This window comes from Schistocerca cancellata, chromosome 10 (genome assembly GCF_023864275.1).
Source record: "Schistocerca cancellata isolate TAMUIC-IGC-003103 chromosome 10, iqSchCanc2.1, whole genome shotgun sequence".
In the NCBI taxonomy this organism is placed as follows: domain Eukaryota; kingdom Metazoa; phylum Arthropoda; class Insecta; order Orthoptera; family Acrididae; genus Schistocerca; species Schistocerca cancellata.
In genome coordinates this window covers 77852359-77879859 of record NC_064635.1, presented here as the reverse complement: position 1 = coordinate 77879859, position 27501 = coordinate 77852359, and the positions used below count along the sequence as shown (strand labels likewise).

General features: G+C 39.5%; 1 protein-coding gene across 1 annotated transcript in view; it reads left to right on the top strand.

The window, feature by feature from the left end:
- The window catches only part of LOC126106138 (serine/arginine repetitive matrix protein 2), a 230265-nt gene that overhangs the window by 174991 nt on the left and 27773 nt on the right, over positions 1 to 27501 (top strand). Inside the window, exon 19 of the mRNA XM_049912381.1 lies at positions 4341 to 4470. Within this exon, the coding sequence (XP_049768338.1) occupies positions 4341 to 4470 (130 nt within the window). The remainder of the gene's footprint in view (positions 1 to 4340; positions 4471 to 27501) is intronic.

Below are 27501 nucleotides of genomic sequence, written 5' to 3'. Positions count from 1 at the left end.
ATCATCCTGGTGGACAGCTGGTTGGTTGTCATACCAACAGAAAAAGCTGTGTAAAATTGCAGGAGAGCTGGTATATGACATGGCTGCTTTCACAGGTGGCCTGGTAGCCAGGCTTCTGATGGGATAGGATAAGTCTTTGACAGGACTGAAATAGGAAGTGCTGGTGAGTGGACTGGGCAGGTCTTGCACCTGGGTCTTCCACAGAAATATGATTCTGTGGCGCCAGATTGGGACTGGGAGTGGCATAGGGATGGACTGGGACATGGAGGTTGGTTCACAACTGAACACCACTTTAGGAGAGATGGGAATGATCTTGGCTAGGATGTCCCTTATTTCAGGGCATGATAATAGACAACCAAAGTCTTGAAAGAGGACAAGGTTCAGTTGTTTCAGTCTGGGATGGTACTGGGTGATGAAGGAAGTGCTCCTTTGATTCTTGGAGTAGTTGAAGGATTGGGAGGTTCTGTGGGGATATGATATGGAAAATCTGTTTGTGGGCTGGGTCTGGAAGATAATACTTGTCTGTGAAGGCCTTTGTGAGACTTTCGTCATACTGGACAAGTGTGGTCTTCTCATTGCACTGAGAAAGACCCAGGTGTACAGCCTCCCCATTCCACCCATCCAACACTTCATATTACATTCCTGTCACAGGTTTGTCCTATGCCATCAGTCATACGCCAGCTCTCCTGCAACCATTGCACAGCTTTTTATATTGGTATGACTGTCAACCAGCTGTCCACCCGGATGAAAGACCACACCAAACTGTGGCCAAGAGCAAAGTGGACCATCCTATGACCCAACATGCAGCTGAACATAACATGCTTGATTTTAATGGCTTGGTCTTCTCACTGCACTGAGAAAGACCCAGGTGTACAGCCTCCCCATTCCACCCATCCAACACTTCATATTACAGTCCTGTCACAGGTTTGTCCTACGCCATCAGTCATACGCCAGCTCTCCTGCAACCATTGCACAGCTTTATATATTGGTATGACTGTCAACCAGCTGTCCACCAGGATGAAAGACCACACCAAACTGTGGCCAAGAGCAAAGTGGACCATCCTATGAGCCAACATGCAGCTGAACATAACATGCTTGATTTTAATGGCTGCTTCACAAGTCAGCCCATATAGATCCTTCTGTCCAGTACCAGATTTTCTGAACTGTGCATATGGGAGTTGTCCTTACATTCTCCACTCCCAGAATCATTCCAGTCTCAACCTATGGTAATCCACTGTTCATACACCCTCCAACCTACAGTTTCCACATCCTCTGCTCTATCATCTCTTCCCAATTCATGTCTCCTCACACTCATTGTGATCTCTGCCAATGTATCCCACTGGTCTTCTTTTCCTTTCTCTGCTTCTCTCCTTCCCTCCCCCCCCTCCCCCCCTCCCCCCCTCCCACCACCCCCCACTCTGCTCCCTCCCCCACAGCCTCCTGATGCAGTGCTTGGAAGTCTTGTCCTGCTACCATCTAGTCCATGCACACTCTGCCAGGTGGTGCTGACTTCTCCCCCCCTCCTTTCCCCCACGATTCCCCATTACTCTTCCCCCTTTCCTGTCCCACTCCAGTTTTCTGCCTCTGTTTGACATGACACAATTGAGTTCTCTCCAGAGTGGCCCAAGAGAGTGGTCATCTGTGCACAAAGTGTGCTTGCCTGTGTGAATAAGTGCGTTTTTTCCTCTCTGAAGAAGGCCTGTACCAAAAGGTCAATGTGCAACTGTCTTTTCGTTGTGCCAGTCTGCAATTCAACATGCCACCTCTACAGGTCATAGCAATCTATCCTTTTTCCTAAAGTGGTCTTCAGTCGTGAACCCACCTCCACGTCCCAATCCATCCCTATGCCACTCCCAGTCCCAACCTGTTGCCACAGGATCATATTTCTGTGGAAGACCCAGGTGTAAGACTTTCACAGTCCATCCACCCAGCACTTCCTATTTCAGTCCATTAAAAGGCTTTTCCTAACCCATCAGGACCTGTGAAAGCAGCCAAGTCATATACCAGTTCCCCTGCAATCTTTACACAGCTTTTTTCTATATTTGTAGGGCCTGATGGACAGTTGGATAACAAATATTATTGATGAAGATGTAACTTCAGCTCAATTAATCAAAATATTCATATCAATAATATTTCATTAGTATCAGTGAAATGTACCTTTTAATATGTTTACCAGTTAGGTGTCGAAGTAATCTATCTTAAAAATACTGAGTGATTGTCTGTCAAGTGTTTGAGATTAAATAAATTTTGTATAGTCTCTGCCAAATTTAGTTCTTGGAGCATCACATGTTCTGAAACTCAGAGCATCTGTTGTATAAAAAAGGGCAAATTTAAAATATCGCCCCGTCTTGGAGAAATTTCTGTAAACACTATAACATGCTACCACTACTTTGCCGTAAACAGATTTTTAATAAGTTTAAGTATTTTATTCCAAACTTTACTGCTGCTTTAGAGAGTTAATATTATTTTAGAAGTGACACATAACAAAAATGTTACATTGTACTTTGCTTGTCTAGGATATAATTTTGAGTTATGAGATCTTGTCAAATGGCAAATAAAAGCAATTTAACTCTGGAGTTTATTACAAAGAAAGAACTCATCAAAATACTGAACTATGGCCACTATAAATTACAGCAAACAAGTATTGATTCAAAACTAAGAGTGTGACAATAATGAGCCATGACTGAACTAAAACTAAGAATGTGTTTAGTAGGCCATCATTTACAGTCACAGTCATCATTGTATTTATAATCTGATAATGAAATCTTCTTGGCTGATAAGCCAAGCATTGGTGTTATCATCTTGTCACAATGTTTCAATAAGTTTACTACCTATCATCTTCAGATGAAGATTTTTGGGAGATGATTTTATCGTGGGATATGCCAAAAAAGCTTGTAAACACCTTCTTTACAATCAATACATATCATGCTGACAGACAGGGTGAGCAGCAATCTACAACTGTTTGCTGACAATGCTGTAGTCTATGGAAAAATATCACCATTCAGTGACTGTAGGAGGATACATGATGGCTTAGACAGAATTTCTGATTGATGTGATGAATGGCATGTTGCTCTAAATGTCAAAAAATATAAGTTAATGCAAGTGATTAGGAAAAACAATCCTGTAATGTTGGAATATGGTGTTAGTGGTCTGATGCTTGATACAGTCACATCAGTTAAATATCTTAGCATAATGTTGCAAAGCAATATCAAATGGAATGAACATGTAAGGGCAGTAGTAAGGAAGGTGAGTGGTTGACTTTGATTAATTGTGAGAATTTTATGAAATTCTAGCTCATGTATAAAGGAGACCACATATAGAAAGCTAGTGTGACCCATTCTTGAGTACTGCTTGAGTGTTTGGGATCTCATTAGGTTGTGTTAAAGGAAGACATCCAAGCAATTCAGAGGCATCCTGCTAGATTCGTTACTGGTAGATTTAGCCAGAATGCACGTACTATGGAGATGCTTTGTGAATTCCAATGGGAATCCTTAGAGGGAAGATGAAATTCTTTTTTGCATAATGCTATTGAGAAAATTCAGAAAACTGGCATTTGAAGCTGACTGCAGAATGATTCTGCTGCCACCAACATACATCTCCCATGAGGACTGTGAAGACAAGATACAGAGGCACATAGTTATTCATTTTTCCCTCGTTCTGTTTGTGAGTGTAACAGGAAAGGAAATGACTAGTAGTGGTACAAGATACCCTCTGCGGCACACCATACAGTGGCTTTGGAGCATGTATGTAGATACTTTGCATCCTTATTATCTTACAACTAAGTTTACTATACACAAACAATATTTCGGTAAATTACATGTCACAATTGTTAACTCAATCTTCATTAAATAAATTATCATGAAATTCTTTCATAAAATCTGCAATGTTGTTCATGCAATTTTAATATTGTTTTTGTTTTATGAAATTTCTTGCTTGAGTCATTTAACCATGTTTTGCATTAATTAATGCACTTTTATATGATAAAGGAAAACAATGAAATATCTGTCCCTGTCTCATATTGTTATTATTATTATTATTTTTATTATTGTTGTTGTAAATTATCCTTGGACTCATATTTTAAGTCAGAAGAAAATAAAATATCAAAAGTCCCAATTGTTTATTCATATAAATAAGTTACTGTTAAAACTGTAAAATGACAACTAATGGGAAGAAAATATGCAATAGTAATGGGTTGTTCATTAAATGTTTAGATCATGTACCATAATAAATTATAACCAGACTTAGGGAATTGCATTTGAACACTCATTACATGTGTATTTTGTAAATATTTTACTGAAAATTTAATAATTATTTTCATTTATATTGTTTTGTTTCCACAGTGACTCTTCTTATGAATTTCCCAATTCATATTCGATAGATACTAGTGATTATTCGGATGGTCTGAAGCCAATGAAGCCATTTGGTATGGACCTGGATGTGACCAGTAACAGGAGTAGCATTATTTCTCAGGTAGGTTGGCTATTGCTGAATCAAAAGTGTGGTCTTAATGTGTGCTACAACATTGCAAGGAGACAGATTGGTTGGCCAGTGTTACCTTCAGGAGGAAAAATTCAAACTACTGTCAATAAAGATTTAAAAGCAGAAAAAAATCTATTCCTAGTGTTTGCAAGTATTTGCTCTTTCCTCAGGGATGAATGAATAAATGACTGAGAAAGGTTGAAAAGGAGGGGAATGTTAGCTGCTGTCACCAAGCAACACTGTTGGCACACTGAACTCACATTCAAGAGGAGAATGGTTTAGATCTGTGTCCAACCATCCAGATTTAGGTTTTCTGTGATTCATCTTAATGGTTCTACACAAGTGCTGAGATAGTTCCTTTGAAAGGACATGGCCAATTTACTTCCCCATTGTTGGAACAATCTAAGCTTGAGCTCTATCTCGAATGGTCTCAATGTCAATGGGATATTAAGCACTAACCTTCCTTCATCCTCCCTCCGTCCCTCCCTTCCTCTCTAATGTCTCTCCATTCACCATTCATGTTTATTTCTTCTCACCCTTCTGAGGGTAAATTTGGGGCAGCGAGTCTGTCTCCTGGTAAGCTTAGTTTTCTCAAGTGGTTTTTTTAATGATCATCATAAGGTTTCAGGCCTATGAGTCAACATGTTAAGATGTAAAGGACACATATGTGTCAAGAATTGTAATGTTCTGCTGGTTCTTTTCTGTGATATCTGGTGGTGAAGTAAAGTCTGATCGAGAACCAACACCTCCTGTTATATAATCATGTTTACCTCTGTATTTCAGCACTTCTGACAAAATTTTCTGATCAAACTTATTTTCTCAAAGTGCTGTAGCTATTGCTGGCAGTTAAGAGTACAAGTCCAAAATCCAACTCTTTAAATAAAGGCAACACTTCTCATTAACAACATCTTGAATATTGCACTCTATTTACAATAACTGCGCATTACAAAAGTGTTTCATTTTGCAGAAAATCACAAAAACATTGATGAGGACAAAGTCCAAAAACATTCTGTCTTCATTAACAGATGTCAGTTGAATGTATCTATATAACAAGTTTTCTCTTGTCCATGTGAAATCATAGACATTGTCATGGTCATTCTTTCTCTATGGCCTGCACCATATCTCCAAGGCAAGAACCAATGACATGGAATAGACCACTTAAGCCTTGGGGTACTGTGAATGTGGTATGACTTTTATTGTCATCCCAGCTTGCAGATATTCTGTGTCCATTCATAGATTGTCTAATACATTACAAATATAAACTTTTTATAGTGACAGTCATCATTCATATGTTTGAAAAATGCTAGTGCAAAACATCACAAGCAAAGTGATATGTTACACTGCAGAATATAAGGCATATATTGCATGAGTATAGTGCCTAAAGGCTAGAAAATCTACAAAGAATGAGAATGTATCACAAATCATTTTTCACTAGAACTATTTATAGCTGTAAAATCAATTTAGATAACTATGCATCACACAAGAAAGTCACTTAACCAATACCTAAATAATGGAAGTAATGAAGGTAAACACCGACTATATAGCTGAGGCACTGAGTGCTCAAGAAGCACATAAACAAGGCTTAAGGTTACAGAATGAATTTTCACTCTCCAGCAGTGTGTTCACTCATTTGAAACTTTCTGGCAGATTAAAACCATGTGCCAGACTGGGACTCGGACATGGCCTTTTGTGGACAAGTACTCTGCTGACGAAATTACATGAGCATGACTCAGGATCTGCCATTGCAGTTTTAATTCCACCAGAGTGCTCTGCCAACTGAACTGACTGAGTGCATCAAATGTGAAGCTGCAATGGCAGGTTGTGAGTCATGCTCAGATAGCCAGCCAGTAGAGCACCTGCCTTCAAACGCAAAAGTACCAGATTCAAGTCCTGTTGAGGTACACAGTTTCAATCTGCTGGAAACTTTTCAATATTGGAATTGTTGTTAAACATTTTGACAAAATCTTTGCTCAGAACTAACAAACAATTAAACACACTCACACACACACACACACACAGCTCTACATTGTCTGAGCTTCATAAAAGGAAGGAGAGGTTGGAGGGAAGGGAGATAACAGCTGGGAGGGAGCAGCAGCAAAGAAACATGACACTGGAGAGCATGTGGCATACAATTAAGTAGAGGAGCGTTTTGGGCGGAGGAGCTAAAACACAGGAAGATGGAGATTATGGAGTGGAAAGTGTGAATTTAAATTAATGAACTGAAGTGGGAGCAGATGTTGAGGCTATAAGGATTGCAAAATCAAAGGGTACTTTGTGGGCACAATTCCCATCTATGTGGTTCAGAGAATTTGGTATTGGAGAGAGGATCCAGATGGCACATTGCACTCAGCAGGTCCAGGTGATTCAAAAAGAAGGAACTGATTTCAGTTGTTTATTACATACAAAGAAACACATTGTGCATTTCACTGGGCAGAGGAAGATTCAAAGTTTTGACACAGCTGTTCTATTGTTTATTTGTAGCAACATGATAAATCCACCACAATGGAAATCATTTTGTGTGTTGGAATTTGCACAGAGTCAATTTATTCCTCAAGGGCAACTTGCATTCCACTGTCAATTCAGGAAGAACCCACCTCTGGACAAGCATATTTATGACTGTCATACAAAATCCTTGGAAGTCAGTTGTATATGCAAAGGGAAGAGCATTGGTCTGACACTTACATTTGATGAAAACTTCAAATGTATCCAAGATGTGTTCACATGGAGCCCCCGGAAGTCCCCAGGATTGGCAGGCCAGAAACTTCAGCGTCTTCAAACAATGGTGTGGTCTGTTCTGAAACTATGCCTGCATATGATGCCTTACAAGTTACATTTACCACAGCAATTGCATCCCAGTGACCATAACAGCAGGTACAAATTTTTCACTTCAGTTCTCTTGGATATGGCAGAGGACACTTTTTCTGAATGATTCATCTTTGTGGATGAATTGACATTTTATCTATCAGGTAAAGTAAACTGCCATAATGTAAGAATTTTAGAATCACAAAATCCTGGTGCCACTGATAAACATGAAAGAAACTCACCAAAACTGAATGAGTTTTGTACCATTTCTCTTCACAAAGTTTATGGATCTTTCTCTTCTGCAGAGGTAACTGTGACAGGATTTCACACCTCAACATGCTGCAAAATTGGTTGTTTTCTCAACTTCATGAAGATTCCAATCATTTTATTTTTATGCATGATGGCACCCCACCTCCTTTCACCTTGAGGTGCAGCATTATCTCAACACCACCACCCCACGACATCATATTGGAAGAAGTGAACAACAAGACCTTGTTCATTGTTTTTGGCATCCAAGGCCATCAGACCTCGTGACTCGCAGTTTTTTCTGTGGAGTTACAAAAGACAGAGTCTTTGTCCCACATATGGCAGCTACTCTTCAGGAGCTGAGAAATCAAATTGTTGAAGCCGTTGATTAATATGTGTAAGTTATGGACTAATGTTTTTATGTTTCTCAAGCAGTACTTGGTGCTCCTGTAGAATGTGAGGTATAGTGTCTGTGTGAACAGAAAACTTTGAACCTTCCCCTATCCAGAGACATGCACAATGTGTTTCCATGTTTCATAGTTTGTAATAAACAAGATAAATCTGACAATGAAAAATCCAGGATGGAATGTATCCAAATACCTCTCGTCTCCCCTGTGTCTAACATGCAGCACTTCACTGTCTGCCACCCCTACCCTACTATCCCTCCCCCTCCCTGCCTCAACCTTCTCCTTACCCCCACCCAGTTACCACTCCCATCATGCAGTGGTGCTGCTGCTCGCAGTGTGACCTCAGTTGGCTGAGACAACAGTCGTGTGTGTGAATTGTGTTTGCGAGAGAGTGTGTGTGTACATCTGTCATCTATTTTTGACAAAGGTCTTACTGGCCAAAAGTTTTATTCGTGACACTCTTTTCATTATGCCTATCTATGAGTCAGCATCTCTGTTACAAGATTAATCTGTTCATTCATTTTGAGTCACCCTGTATTTTCTGTGACTGGGTTTCATTCATACATTCATTTACACATTGTGTTCTGTCAATTCCATCATGAAGGAGAGTCTTCAGGAATGAGACAAGTTATACTTTAGTGCCTGAAGTGGCCACTGTTGGCTGCTTGTGTTCATCAAACTAACAACAAATTATGATTAGTGCTAAGGTATTCAAACTGATAATCAAGGTAAGTATTCCTAGATTATCTACTGATCTGATGAAATTACCTTTTCCGTGACACTTATGAGTCTCAACTTTATCTTTGATAATGATAGAAGCTGAAGAAATGAATTAAAATTTGTGGAACAGCTGGAACTTGTATTCAGGTCTCCTGCTTACTAGGCAGAGGTGCTAACCATTATACCACCATAGGAGTATGGCTGGCACAGCTCCATGGACTACCATAGTCCAGTGCCCTTCCTAACACAAACTTCAGTTCACCCCTTCAACCCTTTTTTATCCCTCTTAAATAGTCAACATTGCAGAGACTCTCTGGTAATGGACTAACATCCCAACTTTCTATATAACTGGGTGATCCAGCCTGTACCTCAGGCAATGCTGATGATTTAAGAAGGGGAGAAAGGGCTGAAGGCATGAATTGAAGTTTACTGGTATACATAATTAGTGTTAACATTAATGAGGACATTATTTTCTAGTCCTATTCATGCCGCTACACTTCAAAACTAATTATTGCTTTATTCTTCTTATTCTTCTTCTTCTTCTCCTTATTCTCCTCCTTCTCCTCCTCCTCTCCTCTCTTCTCTCTCTCTCTCTCTCTCTCTCTCTCTCTCTCTCTCTCTCTCTCTCTCTCTCTCTCTCTCCTCTCTCCCTCTGAAAGGATCAAATATTTTTTTGGCTACTCATTGAATTCCTTTTTTAAGTCGCTGACAGCTTTAATAATGGGTAATTTCCTCCTCTGGTGTCATAGATAGCCATTCTTCTCAAAATGAGATGGTTTATTTGTGACAAATTTCATTAGTGAATATACACATTGTGATGGTGCAGTTAAAATGCCAAATTTCTTAAATTTCTTGAAGAGGTAACTAAATGATGACTACAAGTCAGCAACACTTATTATTCTCACTGATCAGTTTTGTGCAGTGAATACTGTGTTTGTAAGTGTTGAATTACCCCAGAAGATTATTCCACAAGCCATTATTGAGTGTGAATATGCAAAATATGTCAGCAGTTTGATTTATTTGTTTTCAAGACAATCAATTTTGTGAAAAGCAAAAGTTGCTTAAATCAATTGTTTGAGAAGCTCAGTAATATGCATCTTCTAGTTGGTGGACACATTTGGGGTCACTGTGGGAATGTCTACATCACTGGAATATCTGTGATTGGTGTGAATCAGTTCCTCAGTTGCCTAGGCATTGCAACTGCAGTCAGTGTCAATGGCCTTCCTTCCCAATCAGCATCACCCACCTCTGTGTGGCTTCAACCCAATTGTTGGCACCATTTCACTATGGTTAGACATGAAATTGTATTTGGTCCATATGCTGTAAGAATTTTATGATGAATTTGTGTGCAACTTAGAGTTTTGTGTCCCATGTCCTTCAGCTTTGAAGTATGTTTCAAGTTTCCACGCCACATCACTCCCACACTGTGATGCATCTGTTATCTGCACAACAGTAGAACTTTGTCTGCAGCAAACATGGGACATGTATTCTCTTAGAATAATGTGCCATTCTTGCTGCATTTTGCAATGGTCTTAGTGTGGGATGACATTTGTAACTTACTTTTTGAAGTCCTGTCATATTTGCATATCAGCAAACATAATGGTTTTTGAAAAGTCCTCCAATGTCCCAGATAAATCAAATCTGCTCTCAGATACAGTTTGGTGATTGCTATTCATTGGGGTGGACACCTGCTCAGTGGTCATGCCAACATGAAAGACTGTGCAGAAGGTACAGCACAGCTGCCATATGACACAACTGCTTCACAAGTGGCCTTGCCTTTGGTAGAGCAGGATATGTCCAAATGCGACTGGAATAGGGTGTGCCAGGTGTGTAAATAGGCCAGATCTCACACATGTGATGTGATCCATGTGGCAACAGGTTACCAATGGGTGTGGTACAAAGATGAGCCATGTAATCAGTACCCCAAGTGGAAGAGCTCATCAGAAAACACTTCAGCAAGGGCCATCAAAGTTTCTCCTGCATTACGTTTCCTTTTTTTTTTTTTTTTTTTTTTTTTTTTTTCAGCTAATGCAGAGAAATATAAACTCAAACAACAATTTTTCAGAAATTGTGTGCTGTTCATTCTGCAGATGACCTTCTGAATCAGGTATCAAGTAACGCACCCAAGAGCTTGCTGGTCATTTCATCTGTTCAAACATTGGGTCCATAACCTATGTGTAATATGAAACTTTCTGAGTGGTAAAAACATAAAGGATCTAATTGTGGCTTAGAAACAACTCTAAAATATTTTTAAGAGCAGTTATCTCTAAGCTGCATGAATTCCCTGAAAAAATCCATACTAAAAGTCATTAAAGAAACTAAAACCGGCATGATGTAATGTCCTGCTTCATCCTTTGCTGTAATAAAGTATTAATGTGAAAGCTTTTCTTATTCCAGAATAAACAAATATTTATAGATTGAATGAAATCTCATGTGAGAATGAGAAATACAGTTCTCACTTTCTCCCTCCCTCCCTCACTACCTCCCTCCTACCCACCCTCCCTCCCTCCCCCCCCCCCCCCCTTGTATTGTTGATTTAGGCATAAAATTAAAATCAATGGTGTGTTTTCAAATATTCAGTGAAGATGTCAGTTCCATTTTGCTGCATGATGTCTTGATGATCAATCCAGTTTTCCTCAGGTGCTGTGTGTACTCACTGCCTAGACGCCAATCAGACTCTGACGTATTTTAGCATTACGTGGCCACTAATAGCAGAGCTCAAATGCTGATTCCCAGCACTGTAATTCCAACAAATGCACATTTTTCTCATTTTTTCCAATTCTGATGGATGAGAGTAATAAAATGAGAGCCAGATCCCAAGTCTCGATTAAATTCAAACATCAATTTCTGTTTATTAGGTTTTGCGGCATATTCACTTCTACAGACTCCTAAATACACAGTCCCATAAATTTGATGTTTACACCATGATATGGTCTCATCAATAGCTGATTTCATTTGTTTATTCTGGGTTGGTGCCGCTATTCCTTGTACTTCTCTTCGACACAGAGATGTTCAACACATAATAAACTGGGATGGAAGTTTCAAGGCCTGGGATCAGGCATGCAGTTTATTAAAATCTCATTTTTCAGTGTTTGAAAAGACTTAGAAAGTGTGTTTCATTTCAGGGAATAACAATATGGGCTCCAAAAACAAATAAGCATCAAAGATCCCAGGAGGTGCCAAGAATTAACCTCAGCTATAAACAGCAGCGCAGTGCTAATAATACTGAATTTTTCAAAATGAATATTCAGGTTTTAAGGCTTTGTAGCAGTTATTACATTCAACTTAACATCATAATTAATACATCAAATGAAACAGTAACTTGAACAGATTTGTTTGCAAAACTGTTTCAAGCTATAAAGCCTACGGACTATGATTTATGTGCCAACTTTTCAAACTAAATGTTACTGCATGACAACGAAGATTTTATGGATCATGTCATTTCCAGTAATGAATTAGCATTTCACCTAAGCAGAAATGTGAATGCACATAATCTGCACATCTGGGGGTCAGACAGCCCTCACAAGATGGTACAATTGCAATGAGATGCTCAAAAGTAAATGTTTTCGTTTTTTTTCCATCTATATCCTGGTGGAAAGTTTATGGGCCTTTCTTATCTTGATGCACTAGAACTCTGACTCTTTCCTCAGTTCCTCAGTTAGAAGAAACAAAACCATAGAACTTAATCTGGCAGAAACATGGTGTGCTTCCTCACTGGTGTAACTCAGTATGTGATTTGTTAAATGACATTGTACCCAAGTACTGGATTGGCTGCAAGGGTCTGGATGACAGAGCTCATTCAAGGTGTCCTCCCAAGTCACCCAGCCTCGTGCCATGTGATAGTTACCTTTGGGGTTTAATAAAGGATCATGTGTATTTGCCTCCACTACCAGATGAACTACCCAACTTAAGAAATAGGATTGGAGCAGTTGTTGCAACAGTTAGCCCAGGCTCACTGATAAAGGTTTGAGAAGAACTCATCTATCAGCTTGATGTGTGCCATGTGATGAATGGTGCTCACATTCAACACTTATAAGAAAAACTATTTGCCTTGCTCTTTCATTTTATGTATTATTTATAATTGTAAGTTGAATGTAATAAATGCTGAAAACCTTAAGACCATGACATTCATTTTGAAACCCCCATTACCTCATACTCCATTGGAGTACAGGCAAGTGAGTATGCATAACAGTACAACATGCAACAGCTGAAGACTGGATTGACTGTCAAAATATTGACAGAAAAGTGTAAACAACATCTTGGTTAAACACCTGAAAGTGCACCATTATCCAGTCACATGGCACATGACAGAAAAACAACTTTATTGCGAAGTTCATTCTGCAGTATCCCCTTTCCTTCTGTGTACAAATGTGACAAGTATGTAATATGGGTTTGTTGTACTGTTACAATAAAAACATTATTTACTAATTTCAATAATGAAAGAATATTTTGTTCAAGAACTGAACTTTAGTAACAAACTACATTGTCTAGCTTCTACTGACTACACTCATTGGTACCTTCAAAAATGTTTTGGCACAGACTGCTTCAATGGAGCATTTTACAAATTATTGTTTTCGAAATGTATTTAGTACTATTTTTATTTCATAACAAATAAATTTTAACTAACCCTAATTTTGACACCAAAAGTCAAATTCATTTATTTATTTTTCTGTAATTTCTCAAACTAATGTTTCATATGGTACTTAAATATAAGTAACATAAAGTTGACAAATTGATGTTACAAACTATAACAAAAACTTTATGTAAATACCAAAATTGACAATATTTTCTTCTGTCATTTCACTGTGATTGTGACTGGACTCAGAATTCTTGGTAGGTAAAACACACCATGTTATCTCAGATGGAGTATCATCAACAGATGCAGAAGTAACTTTAGGTGTGCTCCAGCAAAATGTGGTGGGACCCTTGTCATTCATTTCATACATTTATGACCTTTTGGATAATATTAATAGTAACACTGGACTTTCCATAGATGAGCATCACAAAAAAGTAGTGTCCTATGACTGCAATATCAGTGAATCATGGCTGAAATTGGTCAATTCATACAAATATCTGGATGTAACTGTTAATACTAGAAAAATGTAGTTAGACTACAAAAGAGATTCTTACTGAACACTAGTGCAGCCCATTATAGAATATTCCTCAAGTGTGTAGGACCCATACAACATAGGGCTAACATTGAACACTGAATGTATACAGAGAACGGTAGCACAAATCATCACAGGTTTGTTCTACCCACAGGAAAGTGTCATAATGTTGCTGAAAGAGCTCATCTAGCAGATGCTTGAAGATAGACACACACTGTTCCATGAAAACCTACTTAGAAAGTTTCTAGATCCTACCTTGAGTGATGTATCTACAAATCTATTACACTCCCTTACATATCACCCCCTTACTCCCACAGAAATCACAAAGAAAAGATTAGACTATCCCATGGTTTATATGCAAATGGAATGTGAAAGCCCTAAAAACTGTTAAAATTGGAGGTACCCTCTACCATGTACTCCACTGAGGTTTGCATAGTATAGATGTAATATTTGCACAAACGAATTTGACACCCAGCATGGTGGCTGATGAGAGTGAATGTAAATGAGAAATGCCTTTATGGTCGCTCTCATCAGCCACCGCACTGAGTGTCAACTTTATTTGCGCATATAGTAGTTCTAGGTAAAGAAATCTTTTGAAAATAATTTTCATTTTCTTTCATAAGTAAATTTCATCACCCAAAGTTTTTAAACTTAAAAGATACATTACATTTAAATTACACAACCCTACTGTTATTAAATAATTCTCATTTTTAAACATTTTATCAGGATATCTGTTTTCAAAATCTCTCCTGTATTAACTGATACCTTGAGTGTCACAGTGATTAAGTGTGCAGACTGCACCAGCATAATCAAAACTGGCTCTCAGTGTGAGGAATCTTAGTTATTTTCATTTGAGATGGTTTTATTCTTATTATCAACAGTCTTCTGACTGGTTTATTTATATATAAAAGCTGACTTATGAATTTTCCCTTGTGTGAGACCACTTGGTCAAGATCATGTGATGATTTAAAGTTCTCGATTCACATATTTTACCATTCGCATCACTTCTTCTGTGTAATCTTCTGTTGATTGTTTCAATATCCACTAGTATTGTGATATATTGTGAAATTTCAAACACTTGCAACTGCCATGATTAATGGTACTGTTATCATATATTGTAGGCTTAAACTAAATTGTGCTCTTTTAAAATTTTTGAGGACAGCAGGCCTATCCTCATTCAAAACAATCTTTCTCTAATTTCATTGTACAATTATATGAGAAATAGGTTAGTTTCAGAATTTTTGGACACTTCCTAAACTATATTTCCATAAGTCACCTGTGCGAATGATTTGAAAATGTAATTTAATTCATAGTAAATCAGCATTTGTGGTTCACAGTTCATCCAAAGTATACACTGAATTTTATTATATATCAACACAAATCAATGTGCATTTTTGAGAATTTTTGGAAGCTACCAGTGTCCTATGCATAAACTACAAGCAATTTGTAACAAATTGGCATATGTGACTTAGTTACTGTAGCAGATTTTGTAACTAACATATTGTGTTACATCTAGTTTTCCCTTAAAGAGGAGTAGTCCTATATATTATCAACATTTGTTGTAAATTAACTCTGTTTTCGAGTTTGCTAAAAGCTATAATTAACATCAAAAGGTTTTAGGAAACTAATAATATTTACCTCAGGTCTTTGTGTTGCCTTAACAGAAATCTTGCTGTATCTGCTACAGTTCTTAAGGGGAATTAGCAACTTTTTAGCTCAACATATTAAAAGATAATCAGCAGGTTTAATTTAAAGTTATCTGTTCACTGCATTGTAATACTTTGTACCAGCCAAGATGCAGCCCCACTGTGAATGCTGTTCTCAAACACAGAATGAGTTGGTTGATGTTTGTAAGCAGCTGGAAATCACCCTGACTACTAGCAAACAATTGGCAGCTGCTGCAAATCAGTGTGTTTGATGAACCTCTGAGAGCCATGTACCTGTGACACCTGAACCACAGGTACCTGAAGTACTGTTCTCTCCTGTGGGTCCTGTCTCCTCTGCAGAAAGTACAGCATCTGTCAATAGCTGCCCACCAGACTGTGTGTGGCATGATGATGGTAGATCTAGGTGTTCTGTGCAGGGTGGGTGGGGCCAAGAAGGACTAATGTTGCTGTACCGGTCCCCCCTAACCAATAAGTTTGGGGCACCAACTGTCACTAAAACTGAAACTGAGGCAGTGGAACTCACTTCACCTGTTTTGGAGAAAACTGTTTTGTCTGGTGTCAAGGGGAGGCAAACACAAAATGTAGGGTCTATTGCCGGCCGGAGTGGCTGAGCGGTTCTAGGCGCTACAGTCTGGAGCCGCCCAACCGCTACGGTCGCAGGTTTGAATCCTGCCTCGGGCATGGATGTGTGTGATGTCCTTAGGTTAGTTAGGTTTAAGTAGTTCTAAGTTCTAGGGGACTGATGACCACAGCAATTAAGTCCCATAGTGCTCAGAGCCATTTGAACCATTTTTTTAGGGTCTATTAATTGTCAGCAGTTCAAACGTATGGTGAATGACAGTACCACTTAGGGAAATGGCAGCAAGGGACAGGAAAGGACACACGGTGTGTTCAATGTGTATGCCTTGGTGCCTCATTCAACATGTTGAAGAGGCTATTCCAGCAGCAATTGAGGGAGCAGGGTGCAACCAACTGCAGATTGTGGTGCATGTTGGAACAAATGAAGACTGTTGTCTGGGGTCTGAGGTAATTCTTGAGTCATTCCAGTGGCAGAGAAGATTGAGAAGACCAGCCTTGTGTGTGGAGTTTCAACAAAGCTCACTATTTGCAGCATTGTCCTCAGAACTGATCATGGCCCTTTGGTTCTGAATAGAATGGAAAGACTGAACCAGAGACTTCAAAGCTTCTGTGACAAGCTACGCTGTGACTTCCTGGACTTGCACCATAGTGTTGGCAACTGTAAGCTTCTCCTAAATAGATCAGGTGTGCACTACACATCAGAGGCTGCTACTCAGGCAGCTGATTGTGTGTGGGGTGCACATGACGGCTTTTTAGAGTAAATGAGTCCCCATCCAATCCAGATAAGACTGAAAGAAATGCCTCCCAAAGGTGAGGTATTAAAATCCTGCCAAAGCATTCACAACAAAGGGCCAGAGTTTGAAGTACTCATGAAAAGCAGTGAAGCTCACAGACTATTAGCTACAGAAAGCTGGTTGAAACCTGAAATTGCTAGCTGTGAGATTTTTGTGGAAAACGAGTGTATAACAAAAGGATAGGCAAATTGCAAATGGAGATGGTATATTTGCTGCACTAGACCAGAAACTCAGATATACCAAGATATAAACTGAAGCAGTACGTGAGATAGTCTGGGCATGACTCAGTGTCAGGGGTGGGCATAAAATGGTAACTGGATCCTCCTATCGCTCACCAGACTCATCTCCTGATGTAGCCAAAAGCTTCAGAAAAAACCTCAGTTCACTTGAACGTTAAGTTCCCCAATCAAAATCTAATCATCAGTGGAGACTTTTGTTAGTGGTGTGCACGATAATACATCCTGTGAACGTTTACTAAATACCTTCTCTGAAAACTACTTAGAACAGATAGTTAGGAACCCTCTCATGATGGAAATATGTTGGATCTAATGGCAACAAATAGGTCTGACATTTTTGAGGATGTCCATATTGAAACTGGTATCAGTGACCAGTCATCTTGAACAGAATGACATTCTCAGTACCAAGCAGCATAGCTTTTGAAATGTCGATCATGTGAAACCCAGCTCACACTTTTCTCAAGTGACATAATGAAAGCTCTGGATCAAGGCACTCTGTTAGATGCAGTATTTCTTGATTTCCAGAAATGTGATCCAAGGTATTTAAACTGGAGAACTTTTCTGAATTTAGAATGCTGGTCAATTTCAAAGTAAGGATTTGGGTTTATGACTCGACCTATTTCCATATATTCGGTTTTCTGTTGGTGAATCAAAAGTCCCATTTTGCTGGCACTGTGCCTCAGTGATCTGTACATGTCTTTCAGTTCTTCTTCAGTTTCACTCAGCAACACTATATCACCTGCATAAACCAAGAGTTTTACTTCACTGTGTTCAAATTGGAGACCATTATATAGAAGTAAATTAGTGTCCCAAACCACTTTCTCTAATGCAAGGTTGAAGAGGACACATGAAAAAGCATCTCCCTGTTGTAAGCCTGTTTTAATTGGATTAGGTGGAGGATATGGATCCTCTGAACTTCACTGCTGCCTGGGAGTCATCCATGCACAGTTGTAACATCCTAATGATTTTACTGGGTATACTAAATTCTCGTAATGTGTTGTAGAGGCTACTTCCTCGGATGCTGTTGTAGGCTCGCTGGAAGTCAATGAAGAGACGGTGGATGTTTTTGTTAAATTCCCAGTATTTCTCAAAGCTCTGTCATATAGTAAACAAATTATCAGTTGTGGAGTGGTTTTTTCAAAATCCAGCCTGGTAATCTTGAATAATGTTTTCTGCGTAAGGTTTAAGTTTTTCCAGAATGATCATTGAGAGGATTTTGTAGGTTTTGTTCAGCAAACTGATGCCTCTCTAATTTCCACATTCCATTCTGTTTCCTTTCTTGTATATTGGACGAATTATTGCAGTTTTCCAATCTTCCGGTAGTGTTTCAGTTTTCCAGATCATTGTGATAAGGTTATAAATTGCTTTGTGTAGTTTGCTTCTGCCCTCTTTTAACATCTTTGCTGATATCTGGTTCTCGCCTACTGCCTTGTTGTTTTTGAGCTTTTGAATGGTGTGGATCACTTCCTGTTCTGTGATTCTACATTTGTCATTATTAATGCTGTCACTCTCAGACATTGCATAATTGAAAGTTATGTGTGGATCAGTGCAATTTAACATTTCTGAGAAGTACTCTTTCCATCTTTCTAGGATATCTTCCAGTTGCATTAGCATATTTTGATTTTTATCTATCAGGAATAGGTTTTCACTTTGATAGCCTCTCTTACTTTTCTTTGTATACTGAAACAACTTCTTTGAGTTTCCATTCCTGCTTTCCACTTCTATAGATTCTAGTACTCCAGTTAGATATTTCCTTTTCTCTGTCTGTAGAACTCTTGCTGTATCTCTTCTAACTTCCTTGAAGGCCTCTCTCCTGTCCTCACTCTCCTTATTATGCAGCCACAGCATCCTGGATTCTTTCCTCCTTTCTACTGCTCTCTGATACTTTTCGTTGAACCATTTCTGTTTCTTCATTTTCTTTTTCTTGCCCAATGATTTTTCTGCTGCATCTATTACTGCAGTCTTTTCTTCCCCAAGCCTTCTCGACACTACTTTCCTCCTCAGCTTCCTGCAATACTGTAAATCAGTTATTTATATCAGTTCCATAGGCTTCTTTATCAGACAGTGCCTTCAGTCATTCAATGTCTAAATTAGGTTTGGTTTTTGATGCCAAATCATCTTGATTTTCATTTTTCCTACCACTAGGAAATGACCTGAGCCAATTTCAGCTCCTCTGTACATTCTGACATCTCTTATAAATGAAGTGAAACGTTGATCTGTCATAACATGATGAATCTGATTTACTGTTTTGCCATCTGGAGAACACCATGTACCTTTGCGTATATCTTTGTGAGGGAACATTGTTGAGCAAATTCTCATATTCTTTGACAGTGCAAAGTCGATCATTTAAATCCATTTTCATTTGTGGTCAAGTGCTTGCTATGTTTTCCTATTGTGGGGATGAAAATATCCTCTTTAACTCTTTTTCCATTAAAGTCCCCTAAGATAATTCTCATATTTCTTGTTGGAATACTTTCAACTACTCTCTCTAATTCTTCATAGTACTCATCTTTCTCATCCTCAGTTGAATCTTCAGTCGGTGCATGGACATTTATGAACGTTATATTGTATCACTGGTGTTTGATTGTTATGTAAGACATTCTTTTGTTAATGGGATGGAATTCCTTAACCTGATTAACAATCCTGTTCTTAACAGCAAAACCAGTACCAAATTTATGATATGTTTCATCTCCCCCATAAAGAATGACACAATTATCCTCCATGTGTATCCCTTCTCCAAGCCATCTAACTTCCTGTAGAGCTACAATGTCTGACTTGTATGTTTTTAGTTCAGATATCAAAGTCGCTGCCGCAGCTGGTTTACTAAGACTATGAATGTTTCATGTCAAAAATGTTAACCAGTGTTTCTTGTTTCCATCTCATGAATTCCTGTTCCATAGCCTATGTCCATTTCCTTTGAATCCATTACCTGAGGCAAATCGTTGATGTGAGCCAAAAGGTGTAGAATCCCCTGGCCGCATTACGAGCACTGCAGAGGTTAAGCTTGGTGATGGGGCTGCCACCTCACAGCTTCCAGGCTTGCTGAGTAATATTTTGGATTACCCTTTCCTATGCAGATTGCCTTTCCTGGGCTCTGAGCTCTGCCTGCCTCGTAAAGATGCCTTCCGCCTCTTCTACCATAGAAATGCTAGAAAAACATTCTCTTTCAGCATCCGAGCCCTTGACTTCCTCTTCACTGGTTTTGGTCCACCCTGGGTATTTAATTTCCCCAGTACTCACCACATCTGGTGAGCATTCTCCTATCCGCCAACTGGGGAGGCACCCGATGGGGGACCAGCAACCCCTCACACCTATGCTTATTGTCAAAAGTAGAGTCATATGGGGTATCAAGTGAAATTTGTGACTGGATTGAGGACTTTTTGGTAGAGAGGACACAGGGTGTTATTTCGGATGCAGAGTCATCATCAGATGTAGAAGTAACTTTGGGTGTGCCCCAGGGAATTGTGTTGGGACCCGTAGTATTCATGTTGTATATTAATGACCTTACAGACAATATTAATAGTAACATCAGGCTTTTTGCAGATGATGCAGTTGTGTATAATCTACATCTACATCTACATGGTTACTCTGCAATTCACACTTAAGTGCCTGGCAGAGGGTCCATCGAACCATTTTCATACTACTTCTCTACATGGTGTGTGGGAAAAAGGAACACCTAAATCTTTCCGTTTGAGCTCTGATTTCTCTTATTTTATTATGGTGATCATTCCTCCCTATATATGTGGGTGTCAAAAAAATATTTTTGCATTCATAAGAGAAAGTTGGTGATTGAAAGTCCGTAAATAGATCTTGCCGCAAAGAAAACCGCCTTTTTTTCAGTGACTGCCACCCCAACTAATGTATCATATCAGTCACACTCTCACCCCTATTGCATGACAGCATGAAACAAGCTGTCCTTCTTTGCACTTTTTTGATGTCCTCTGTCAATCCTACCTGGATTACAGCAGAGGATGGACAGGTGTAATGTAGGCTGACTTCTTAGTGGGTTTGTCACATCTTCTAAGTGTTCTGCCAACAAAGCGCAGTATTTCTTTTGCCTTCCCCACAATATTATCTATGTGGTCTGTCCAATTTAAGTTGTTTGTAATTGCAATGCCTAGGTATTTAGTCGAATTGACAGCCCTTAGATTTGTGCAATTTATCATATACCCTAAATTTATCGGCTTTATTTTAGTGTCCATGTGGATGACCTCTCACTTTTCTTTGTTTAGTGCCAATTGCCACTTTTCGCACCATACAGAAATTCTCTCTAGATCATATTGTAATTGGAATTGATCATCTGATGATTTTACTAGATGGTAAATTACAGCATCATCTGCAAACAATCTAAGGGGGCTGCTCAGATTATCACCCAGATCATTTATGAAAGCAGATAGCAGAGGGCCTATGACACTACCTTGAGGAATGCCAGATATCACTTCTGTTCTACTCAATGATTTACTGTCTATAGCTACAAACTGTGACCTCTCTGAGAGGAAATCATGAATCCAGTCACACAACTGAGATGATACTCCATATGCACGCAACTTGATTAATAGTCGCTTGTGAGGAATTGTATCAAAAGCCTCCTGGAAATCTAGGACTATAAAATTGATATGAGATTCCTTGTCGACAGCACTCATTACTTCATGGGAATAAAGAGCTAGCTGCGTTTCACAAGATTGATATTTTCTGAAGCCGTGTTGGTCACGTATCAATAAGTCATTTTCATCTGGTTTATTAAAACTACGAACATTCCATGTCCAAAATGTAAAGCAGTGTTTTTGTTTCCATCTCGCAAATTCCTGTTCCATAGCCTATGTCCATTTCCTTTGAATCCATTATCCAGTGCAAAGTACTATCTGAGAGAAGATGCATAAATATTCAGTCAGGTCTTGATAATGTTTCAACTTGGTGCAGAGATTGGCAACTTGCTCTAAATGTTCATAAATGTAAAACTGTGCACTTCACAAAATGAAAAATATTAGTATCCTATGACTATAATATCAGTGAGTCACTGTTGGAATCAGCCTACTCATACAGATACCTGGATGTGAAACTTTGTAGGGATATGAAATGGAATGATCACCTTGGTTTGTTGATGGGTAAAAGTGGTGGTAGACTTCAGTTTATTGGTAGAATATTGAGGAAGTGCAGTCAGTCTACAAAAGAGATTGTTTACAAATCACTCATACAACTGGTTCTAGAATATTGCTGAAGTGTGTGGTACCCATACCAGATAGGACTAATGAGGAATATTGTACATATTCAGAGAAGGGCTTTATACATATACAGAGAAGGCCTTCTAAAATTAAGGCCTCCATTTGATACCAGTAGATTACTCTTGGCCAGGAATGCCCTCTTTGCCTGTGTTAGTTGGCTTTTTATATCCTCCTCACTCTGTCCATCATGGGTAATTTTGTTTCCAATTCTTTGACTTTATTTTCTTCATGATGACCAGTTTTGATATAAGTTTATCACTGTTCCCATTTCTACAACATCTCATTACCTTAGTGCTTTTCCAGTTTATTCTCAATACCTAAACTGTACTCATTAGCCTGTTCATTTCTTCACATTCATTGAGGAGGGCAATGTCATCAGAAATCTTATCATTGATATCCCTTCATCCTAAATTTTAATCCCAGCCTTGAATTTTTCTTTGCTTCTTTGGTGTACAGATGGAACTGTAGGGATGAAAGGCTGCATCCCTGTCATACACCCTTTTTAATCCAAGCATTTTGTTCTTGGTCTTCCATACTCATTGTTCCTTGGTTCTTTTACATATTGCATATTACCCACCTTTCCCTATAGCTTGCTCCTCTTTCTCTTAGAATTTCAAATGTTATCTACTATTTTATACCATCAAATTCTTTTTCTAGATTGTCAAATCCTATGAATGAGTGTTGATTTTTCTTAACAATAATATCAGAACTGTCTCTCTGATACTGTTACCTTTTCTCAAGCATCTAACAGATCCTCAGTTTCCTTTTCCATTCATTTCTACATTGTTCTTTTCAGCAACTTGAATCCATAAACTGTTAAGCTAATTGTGTGATGGTTCTCCCACTTATCTGCCTCTGATGTCTTCACGAAGATGTTTTCCAAAAAGACTGATGACATGTCTGTAAACGCATGTATTTGACACAACAGTTGTAACAATCAGTTGGTTTCCACTTCCTCCAATAATTTCAGAAATTCTGATGGAACATTGCCTATCTTTTCTGCCTTATTTGGTCACAAGTCTTCCAGATCTCTTTCAAATTCTTGCTAATACTGGAGCCTCTACATCTTCCATATTGACTCCCATATTTTTTTGTATGATGTCATCAGACAAGTCCACCCTCATAGAGGCCACCAATGTACTCATTCCACCTACTCACTTTTCCCTCAACATTTAACAGAGAAATTCCCATTGCATTCTTAACATTGTCATCCTTGCTTTTAATTTCACCAAAGGTTGTTTTGACTTTTCTATTGCTGAATCAATCCCTCCAGTGACTATTTCTTTTTCAGTTTCTTCATATTTTCCTAGAGACATTTTGCCTTGGCATCCATGCAATTCCTATTAATTTCATTCCTAAGTGGCATATATTACTGTAGTCCTGTATTTACCTCAATACTTTTTTATGTGTTCTCCTTTTGTCTATCAGTTGAAACATTTCTTCTGTTACCACTGTTGCCACTGCCTACTTTAACTATGTTAGCTTGTCCAACTTTTAGAGGTGGGGATTCCTCTTCACCTGAATTGTCTACTGTCGCATTCGGTATCGTACTATCTACAGCCATAGAGAACTTCAAATGCATATCATGATGTCATAGAATGGGTTGGTTATGATTAAACAATCATTACTTGAAATAGTGTAGATGGAAAACTGTTAAACATATGGGTACCCAGTTGTATAAGAATGATGTTTGTACTGTATGCTGCAGGATTTGTGTTGTTATAGTGTTAGTGTCATGACTTGCTGTTGTGCTGGTGTAGGCACAGCAATGCAAATTTGAAACACAAGCATCAGTGTGCACTGCTGTTACAGACAGTCAACATCAGTCTGGACAAGATGAGCAGGGCTTTACTGATAAAGGTGTTTTATTGAAACAACAGCAATAGTTCTGCTGCTCTTTACAGGTACCTACATCTACAGATGCACTAAAGGAATATGGAGAGGTCCTCTTTCCACACCAGGGTTGAAGAACATGATCTGGAAGTTCAAATTAAGTAGTGATTCGGAATTGCTCATGGCAGAGGCCATCACTTGCACCTAAAATTGTTGAAACATTTACTGTTACCATGGCTGAGTCTGCTGGACACAATGCATGATCTTCAAGCAATATGTGAGCTGTGTCACAACACCTGAAAAATCCATGACCCACCATTTGAAAAGTGATGCGAACAATTGTGAAATGGTATCTGTACAAACTTCCAGGCTATCATGGATGCAGATGCTCATGACATTGAGCAATGTTTGTAACCTAGAGTATAAACATTTAACAGATGTTACACTCTCATGTCAAAATTAAAATGTGTTTCCATTTCTTTTGCATGTCCCTACAAACGTTTCCACAAAGTTTCATTGACCTATGATTACTCACTTTATGTGAGGGCCCTCGGAAGTAGCGAAAGTTTAATATAATCACCCTGTACTTCAGTGGCCCATTTCTTTCTGCATTGATTCTCCCAGACAATTCTCTTAAACTTTAGTCTAGTGTTCATCATTCTTAAATTATGATCAGAGTTTATATCTGACATGTCAAATCAGTAAGCACGTGTTGTACCAGAGCCACTTGACAAAGGCTCTGCACCACCCCTCTCCATCAACTGCTAATAAGCTGGGAGTTGTGGGATGGAGGTCACCTCCAGTGCTCGCAACCCCCCCCCCCTTCCCCTCCCTGAGAATTTGTGTGGAATTCTGTGAACAAACTGTACATGAGTAATGGTGCCAGTCACTAATGGAGATGCAGTGACTCTCACTTTCACTATACTTTGATTAAAACAACATTGTGAGTCCAGAATGAGATATTCACTCTGCAGCGGAGTGTGCACTGATATGAAACTTCCTGGCGGATTAATACTGTGTGCCCGACCGAGACTCGAACTCGGGACCTTTGCCTTTCGCGGGCAAGTGCTCTACTATCTGAGCTACTGAAGCATGACTCACGCCCAGTCCTCACAGCTTTACTTCTGCCCGTATCTCGTCTCCTACCTTCCAAACTTTACAGAAGCTCTTGTGTGAACCTTGCAGAACTAGCACTCCTGAAAGAAAGGACACTGCGGATAGATGGCTTAGCCACAGCCTGGGGGTGTTTCCAGAATGAGATATTCACTCTGCAGCGGAGTGTGCGCTGATATGAAACTTCCTGGTAGATTTCAGGAGTGCTAGTTCTGCAAGGTTCGCAGGAGAGCTTCTGTAAAGTTTGGAAGGTAGGAGATGAGATACTGGCAGAAGTAAAGCTGTGAGGACCGGGCATGAGTCATGCTTCGGTAGCTCATATGGTAGAGCACTTGCCCGCAAAAGGCAAAGGTCCCGAGTTTGAGTCTCGGTCAGGCACACAGTTTTAATCTGCAAGGAATTTTCATATCAGTGCACACTCCGCTGCAGAGTGAATATCTCATTCTGGAAACATCTCCCCAAGTCTCCGCAGTGTCCTTTCTTTCAGGAGTGCTAGTTCTGCAAGGTTGGCAGAAGAGCCTCTGTAAAATTTGGAAGGTAGGAGACGAGATACTGGCAGAAGTAAAGCTGTGAGGACCGGGCGTGAGTCATGCTTTGGCAGCTCAGTTGGTAGAGCACTTGCCTGCGAAAGGCAAAGGTCCCGAGTTCAAGTCTTGGTCGGGCACAGAGTTTTAATCTGCCAGGAAGTTTCAATATTGTGAGTATCAGATTGCAATGGCAGGTTGCAGTGTTGCCAGCATGCAGCTAACCATGCTAGATGAGGCCCTGCATGTATCTACAAATTGGCAATGCAGTGAGCATGTGGCTCTCAAGTAAGACCTTCAATTGTCTGGCAGATGACCCCTACCTCTTGACTTACTGAAATGCCAATCACACAATTGCAAAGCTATTTTAATCTGATGGCAGGACCTTACAGACTGCTCTGCCCTATTAAATATTTTTTTTTTTTTTTTTTACATTTTCAGCATTTGATGGTCAGTGTCTGGATATCAGTTCCTTAAAGCAGTGTGATGTGAGTAAAAAAAAAATGGCCTTTCAAGCTCTGAAGATTTTCTAGTGCTGTTAAATATAAAACATATGAGCTGTAGTGACCCAGGCTAAGTGGGGCCACTACAGTGTAGAGGTTACAGAGTGGTGGGGTTTTGAGGTAGTGGTACTAGCCAGTGGTGGCTAGGAAAACTCAGTCTTGCGCTACAGTGATTGAAGCACTGTGATCCCAAGCGAACAGCCTCCCCCACCCTGTCCGTTAGCTGTGGAAGGCTGAGGCAGCATGCTGGATATGCGATGTCCATGTCTGGCTTAGCTGGCATTATTTACTTCACTCAGCAGCACATGCCACAGTTAGCACTGTGCAGTTATGACTGAGCAGTGCAAACATCTGCTCAGATTCTCATAGAGGTTCCCCACTACTGGAAGAAAAGCTCACCCCAGTACAGGTGCAACAATCTGCTGCTTTCTGAGATGGGAGTTCAGTTACTGCTGCACTGCCTGGAGACTGGCCCAAGTCCATGGGTGCAGACTTAACCCTGTGAGCTAGTCTGGTGGAGATGGCTGCCCAGACCTGTGTCGGCTGTTCACTGGCCTGTAACCTGGTGGAGAAATGGCCCTGCTGCCATGGAGAGTGCTGCAAGACTGCACAAGAACCAAAGGGTATTGTGGTGGTTAATGGAACATTTTTTGTGCCAATACTTTGCTTTGACACCTTCATAGCCCAATGGTGTGGAAACTCCCCTCAAGCTTGTCCATAGATGCACTGCTTTTCTGTGATGTCACCAGGATTCCACAGCTCAGCCCATATGCCTTGTGGTAGGTAAGCAGGCTCATTTATGAAATCAGGTACCAGCACTTACATGCCTGCCTGCTCATCTCACATACTGCTGCAATGGAGCTGCTTTTCTCACAGTAACGCCCAAAAGTAGTGATGGCATTACAGTACTTTGTTAATGATACACACTTTCTTACCATACTTCATGTCTTTAACATATTTTACATTGATTATGCAGAACTATTTGCGCATTCTGCTTCAGTATCTGGGTGGTCAGCATGGCAGATTGCTAACTGAAGGAGCCTGGGATTGATTCCCAGCCAGGTTGGAGATTTTTCTCAGATCAGGGCTTTATGGTGTGTTATCTTCACATTTGTATCATCATAATTCACATTCCTCTATTCAGATCACTGTATGGGCATGTCCCATAAGTCGGTAAATAAAAAAATTACAAAGAAACTATTTGCATCAATTTTTATATTTCAGCTGCACCATTTCCTGAAGTTAACTACTCCCAGATCTTTGGCCAG